The sequence below is a fragment of the Neltuma alba genome, unplaced genomic scaffold (genome assembly GCF_004799145.2).
Source record: "Neltuma alba isolate B1F8T4 unplaced genomic scaffold, ASM479914v2 tig00002446_pilon, whole genome shotgun sequence".
Classification (NCBI taxonomy): Eukaryota; Viridiplantae; Streptophyta; class Magnoliopsida; order Fabales; family Fabaceae; genus Neltuma; species Neltuma alba.
The window spans coordinates 1,115,994-1,122,959 of NW_021632864.1; the positions used below are offsets into that span (position 1 = coordinate 1,115,994).

The following is a 6,966-nucleotide window of genomic DNA, read 5'->3' on the forward strand; positions in this document are numbered from 1 at the left end:
CAGGTCGTTTTCCAGGACTGGACCCAAACTGGAGAGGAGCTTCTCCAGTGTTTTAAGTTGTTGCATTATTTTAATTATTACACATTTCTTAATTAATTAGATTTGTCTCTTATTATTTATATCTCCTATCTTAACTAAAATATTACTCCCTCCATCTCTTTTTATAAACAACATTGAATTTTATCACGTAGATTAAAAAATTAGTTAAAGATAATAAATAGGTAAAAATTAGAAGAGTATAAGAAAGAAAAATTAAAAAATTATTATAATAAAAAGAATTATAAAAGAGAGATAATGTGTGATAGAGAGAGATGATGGTTTGGAAAATAAAATCATAAATATATTGAATATTAAAATAAATAATTAATAGGGGTAAAATAAGGAATGTACTATAAAAATTTAAGACAACTTACAAATATTGCTTATATTTAGGAACAAGAGGAAAATGGTAGTTGTTGCTTATAAAAAGGAAAAGGTAATCATATTTGAGGTACTATCGGGTGTTAAATATGAGTATCTCTGCTATTGAAGATTCATATATTGATTTGACATATTGTAAGGCACTAATTTCTTTCATTAGACCCAACAACGTAGGAAATATTATTACAAGTATGATCACAGGTTATACTGATTAATGTGGTTTTATGTTTAGGCCAAGGCCTCACTTAAATTCTGTTTACCTAAAAACCATGGAAGAAAAATTGGGCCGGACCGACCGGTTCAACTAGTGAACCGGCTTGATATCTAGTCTGGGTTAAAGCGAAAACTGGCCAGTCTTTGAACCGGTGTTAAACCGGTTGAGCGGACAAAAATTGGTATTAAACCGGGTAACCCGCTGATCTAGGTGGGTTACCCGGTTTACTAATTATCCCCCGGTTCTACTAAAAAAGAAAAAACGATGGCCTCTTTTATATATATAAAAAAATTTTAAACCCCAGTATGAAATTCAAACTCGCTCTCACCTTTTGCCTCGCTGGAGAAGCCATGGACGCTGCTAAATGAAGAGGTAGAAGCATAGGAAGTCATAGAAAAGAAAACCTAGAACTTTGTTTGGATTTGTACGTCACTTGGAAGCACTGTTATGCTCATGGAATACTGGAACGCAAGGAGCAAGATGACAGAGTAGGATGGATGATATTCAAAGAGGACATAAATGGCGGACTGCGTCGTTTCTATCTGAGAAAGAAAGAGAAATGAGAGGGATGAAACCATTTAATGGAGAAAGAGAAATAACATATATGTTTTAAGAAAGAAAAGTGAGTCACTCCATTGTTCAAGGAAGAAAGAGGAGGAAAAAACTGACAATGCGTGTTGCAAAACGAGTAATAACCGTGGGAGAGAGAAGAATGAGATTAAAAAAAAAAGAAAGAAAGAAGAGGATTTCATGATTTCATCAGTCACGTGAGGAAGAAGGGAATAGGAAAAGGCAAAAAAAAAGAAATAAAAAAACATTTCATATATGTAAATATTTTGTAACATAAGTACTCTTCAAAAATCAAATATTATTTTTTATAACTAAAATATGAATATTTTTACTTATTTGAATTAATATCGGTTTGACCAAAATCTGACCCATTAATCCTTGAATCAGTATTTGAACCGGTTTACTGACCTATCTGGTTTTTTATACCTTGTGAAAAACTCAGCACAAGGGGAATACTGTTTAAAAAACACTGTTTGATTAGCCCATTGGGCTGCAATGAAAAATTTTCAGCTCAATATTGATTGGGACTCAAAGAGCGAGTCTAATTTGATGAGCCCAGTGGATCCAATCCAGGACGCAATGGCCTAAATCTGCAAACCCTAAGCCCACTCGGCGCCATCTCCATATATAATGTCCATTGAGCCAAGTTTCCCCACCATGGTCATCAATCGGCGCCGGTGAGTTGGGGAGAGCAGCCATGCAAATCTTCGTGAAAACCCTAACGGGGAAGACGATAACCCTCGAGGTTGAGTCTTCCGACACCATAGACAATGTCAAGGCCAAGATTCAGGACAAGGAGGGCATCCCGCCGGACCAGCAGCGTCTCATCTTCGCCGGAAAGCAGCTCGAGGACGGCCGCACCCTAGCGGACTACAATATCCAGAAGGAGTCTACCCTCCACTTGGTGCTCCGGCTCCGTGGTGGTGCCAAGAAGAGAAAGAAGAAGACCTACACCAAGCCCAAGAAGATCAAGCACAAGAAGAAGAAGGTCAAGCTCGCCGTCCTCCAGTTCTACAAGGTTGAAGATACCGGTAAGGTCCAGAGGCTGAGGAAGGAGTGCCCCAATGAGGAGTGTGGTGCTGGGACTTTCATGGCCAATCACTTCGATCGACACTATTGCGGCAAGTGTGGGACGACTTATGTCTACAGTAAGGCTGGTGGTGATTAGAAGTGGTGCTTTTCCAGTCATGAAGTCACTACTTTCATAATAGTTTTATTTTATTTTATAAGTTTAGTGCTTTTTGATTATTTCAAGAGTTAAGAATAGCGGAGTATTGGTCTTTTTGGATGTGGATTTCAATACCCCTAAGCCCGGTTATTTGATGCTTAATTTTCTCTTTTACCAATGAGTTCATTACGCATGTTCTCTTGATATCCCTAGTTGCTCTCTTGTTAGGATTTCATTACTGCTTTATAGTTGCATTCTTATTGGCTGTGTGGTTGCTCCAAAGAATTGTCTTTTGTCATATACGCGGGTGGTTTTCCTCTGATAGATACTCTGCTTTTCCTTGCTGAGTTGCCTTGTTTAAAAGTCGATATTTGTCGCGCGGTCAGAGCATAAGCACTATTCCTTGTGACTCAACTCCTGAGATCATGCATGTCGCATACTCTGATAGCAATAATTTGGTGGGTATGAAACTTATCAAGATGAACTCTTGAGTAGTGTGTTTTTAGATCATTCTAACAAGGAAATCGCAGTAGTACTATTTCATCCGCCAATCGACGTTTACAGATTCTGATAGTAGTCTTTGGCTGATAAATAAGGCTTTTTAGTCGACAGTTATTTTCTGGTTGTGAAAAGCAAAGCCATGGAGAGGAAAGGATGCACTTTGGGATTTGGTGGGAAAAGATAAAATAGAAATTTATTATAGCTATTACACGTTGTCACCTTATCAAGAAAGGCAGGGTATTTATGCCTCTTTCTAGTTGAATGTGCAAATGTAGGGGGGTAAATATTATGAGTCTGCATTTTACCTATTCTGCATCTTGGGAACACTTGCTCTTATTCATTCGGATTCATAGTTATGCTGTATTACTGTCGCTCTATGCTTTTATATTCTCTCGGTATTAATTGATTCATGTCAAGGGGTAAGACATTTGATGATGGTACCGTGAGAGGTCATTTTGGCATATGATTCCTAATAAAGGTTTTGACAGTGTTAGATAAGCTTGTACATTCAAGATGCTAAGCATAGATGTGAGTCATGTGACCTTATCGACTCTCACCCCAATGCTCAGGGTAAGTGATGTTTGCGATGCTTTCTTCAACATGGGATGCTTTCCATCTAGTATTCTAGGGATCTTGATGAGGCCAATAAACTTCTGTAGGTCGCATGAAGGCTGTGTAGATTATTATTGCCAGTAAGATTAATTGTTGGAGCTCAAGATGTAACTTGTGGGTTTGCTTGTACTTGCTCCCTGAATGCTGTCTTACTATCCCAGTATGTGCGGTAGATCCTTAGTGTGCTGTGGGCTAAGGCTGGAATTGCATAAGCTTTTATTCTCAGGAACATTCCTTCAAGTGTAATATGGTACTCGGGACTTTGCATTCATCAACAAATATTATTTAAAGTCGATAAAAAGCAATGTTTTAACTTCAAATACTACAAAGTTCGGTGCCATTGTTGACTTATTTGTGTTAGAGGTGTTTAACTTATCCGTTCCGATCCCAGTCAACTTGGGTTTTGGGGGATTTTATTTTAAAAAATTTATTTTTTAAATTAATTATTATTATTATTATTAGATTATTTAATTCATTTATTAGTAATACTATATTTGGAATAAATACTATTTTAGCGTTTAAGTTGCTGGTGGGTCTCTTTCTCATTAAAGGAAAGTACAGAATCTTCGGTTACTAACTGTTTAAATGTTCGGTAATCTGAAATTTTCTTGAATGATATTCGGGGGTTTTCTAATTATTTTAATACAACTTTTGTATTAATAAAATAATTCATAAAGTTGTTATATAGTGTTTTTTGAGGGTATTTTTTCACTTTTTTTTTAGTACATAACTGAATTTTTTATGGGTGTTTTAATCCAAATATGATAAATAGTAAAAAAAAATTTACTCAGATATGGCAAGATAAAAAAGTATTTACTGGGATGTTATGCTTGAAAATTACCCACATCACAAAATAATAGAATTCGTTCAGATTAAAAACAAGTGCAGTGGGACCTTTGTTACAAAATAATAGAACTCATTCAAATCAAGAATCTGTTTAGTTTAGTGGGACCTATATTACAAAATGATATTTGTTCTTGATTTGAACAAGTACAGTAAAACTCACAATCCATTTGTTTTTTTTATCCCAATGCATTCCACGTGATTCTTTGTTTTTTATTTGACTAGACCCCAATGTTTTTTTTTTCAGCCACACATGTAAAGTTGCTTCTGGTTGAATTCTTTCTCCAAATATTCCCATCAGTATAGGGCTCAGGGAGTAGTCATTTGAATGTCTTCAACTCACATGTAGTAAGTGTTTTTTTTTTTTTATATGTGAGTGCATAGTATAAATTCTATTATTGTCTATATAATGCATGCAATGGCATTCCCACTCAAATATGCCTTCTCGTTACTTCTCAAATTTGTCTTAAAGTTCTTCAGCTCCTTCCACACTTTCATGTGAAGTTGGTGGTGTGTGCGATCTTGCAAATATTATATATGTTTTATCTCAACTTGAAGCTTGATTTTTCTTCTGATGAAGGTACCTTCTCTTGATTAAATTTTTTTAAAATTTTTGTATGTATTTTGCTAAATGATGGATACAAATTTTATATTTAGTCATTTTTACATGTTGAGTTTGTTTTAATTAAAAAATGTAGACATATAATTAATTTTCATATAAAATAAATTGTAGTTTACTTTTTTATAATCTAATTAAATATATATCTTTTTTTTAGCAGATAGTGTTTGAATAAATATGTAGTCAGATTAAATATATATCAAGTTAGATAATGTTTGGTTGTGAGCTTAGTCTGGTCTTTTATTTGGCCAATGAAAACTAGCACTAAATGGTGCCAAGATTTTCCTCATAAAAAGAATACTAATAGTGGGATTAATAATAATAAAAGAAAGGAGTTTTTTTTGGGGAAAATTAGAGAGGAGGACCTAGGAAAAGTAATATTTATTAAAGAGAATCTTAAAAATTATAATTATTTAGGGAGACCACATAATGAAATATAAATTTAAAAAAATACTCAACAACAATGGCTAATTGTTTTGTCATATTAAGTAATTATAGTTTTTAAATAACTAGTGTGAAATAGTTATTAACATTTATTTTTGTTTTCAATCATAAGAATGTTTTTTTGGGTCACTTAAACAATACCTAATATAAAATCACACAAGTGTATTCATTATAAACTTATGATTATTTAATGTAAATTTACCTTTATGTGCTAGCCAAAGTATATATCTCATCAGCAGTCTTTATTTACAGTGTAGAAATTAGAGGCTGAAAAGAATATAATTATTCTTTAATAATATAGATAAATTAAAATTGAACATTTGAAATATGAAGTTGGGACCAGGAGAAAAATGAAGCAAAGGCAATTTTTTTTGCATGCTAATCGAATGATTGAGCCACCCAATCAGATATTTGAATATCTTAGATTAGCTGGATTTTATGGTATTGTTTGCGTAGGGCAATTTGACTACGACTGGAGTTTGGTCTCAGTCCTTGTTGAGAAGTGGCGTCCTGAGACTCACACGTGTCATACTACATGTGGAGAGTGCACGATAACATTAGAGGATGTTGTTATACAATTAGGCCTTCCATGTGTAGGAATGCCTGTCATTGAGAAAATTGATTCTAATTGGCAAGATGTTTGTGAATGGCTTCTAGGGGTTAGACCTCCTGTAGATAGAATACATGGACAACGACTACTTATGAATTGGTTGGAAGAGCACTTTAATCACTCACCCGATGATGCAAACGATGTACAAGTTCAACAATTCACTCGTGTATATATTCTCAGGTTGATTGGTGGATATCTCATGCTAGATAGATCAGATACTAGGGTGTATTTAATGTACTTTCCACTACTTTATAATCTGGAAGAAGTTGAAAATTTTAGTTGGGGTTCAGCAGTTTTGGCTCACTTGTACAGAGAATTATGTAATGTTACTAGTCCAACTAAGGATGGGATTGGAGGGTGCTTATTATTATTACATTTATGGGCATGGGATCGTTGTCCTGTGCTAGCATCACAACAACCTGTGTCTCCATATTCACAATCTGATATCTACCCTTTCTTACCTTTTTTGGGTTTCAGATATGCCGAAATCACATAACAAATATTTGATATGTACTTATTATCAAAATTTTACAAATTTTAACACTACTTTTTTTTTTGTTGATAATGCTAGATGGAAAAATGTAGAACAAAATCCTCGTCCAAATGCCACGTCCTTACACCAATATAGGAATCTGCTTGATAGAATGACCAATGATGACATAATTTGGCAGCCAACTAAATCTTCTGAAATGCGCCAATTGATTTCTGAGTATTGTTTGGCAACACCTGAAATTTGGCTTCCTTCAATTCCTCTAATATGTTTTCATATTATAGAATGACATCATCCTGATCATGTATTAAGGCAATTCAGTCGTCAACAACCTATTCCTATCATGCCTGTTCATTTAGGAAATTACCATAGAATATAGCTACATGGCAGAACAACCACAAATTGGACTCAACAATACTCAAACTTCATTGAAGCATGGAATAGATGGCCACATGATGTTGTTGATGCTCCTCTG

At 34.6% G+C, this 6,966-nt stretch overlaps 2 protein-coding genes across 2 annotated transcripts; both read left to right on the forward strand.

Moving 5' to 3' along the window:
* Positions 1-1,859: 1,859 nt before the first annotated feature.
* LOC114727675 (ubiquitin-40S ribosomal protein S27a) lies at positions 1,860-2,696 on the forward strand. The gene has a single exon (XM_028914369.1). It carries the CDS (start codon positions 1,902-1,904, stop codon positions 2,370-2,372), a length of 471 nt encoding a protein of 156 aa, XP_028770202.1. The 5' UTR covers positions 1,860-1,901; the 3' UTR covers positions 2,373-2,696.
* Positions 2,697-5,777: 3,081 nt separating this feature from the next.
* Positions 5,778-6,497, forward strand: LOC114728494 (serine/threonine-protein phosphatase 7 long form homolog). Its single transcript, XM_028915415.1, has one exon. The coding sequence runs from the start codon at positions 5,778-5,780 to the stop codon at positions 6,495-6,497; it is 720 nt and encodes a 239-aa protein (XP_028771248.1).
* The last annotated feature ends 469 nt before the right edge of the window (positions 6,498-6,966 follow it).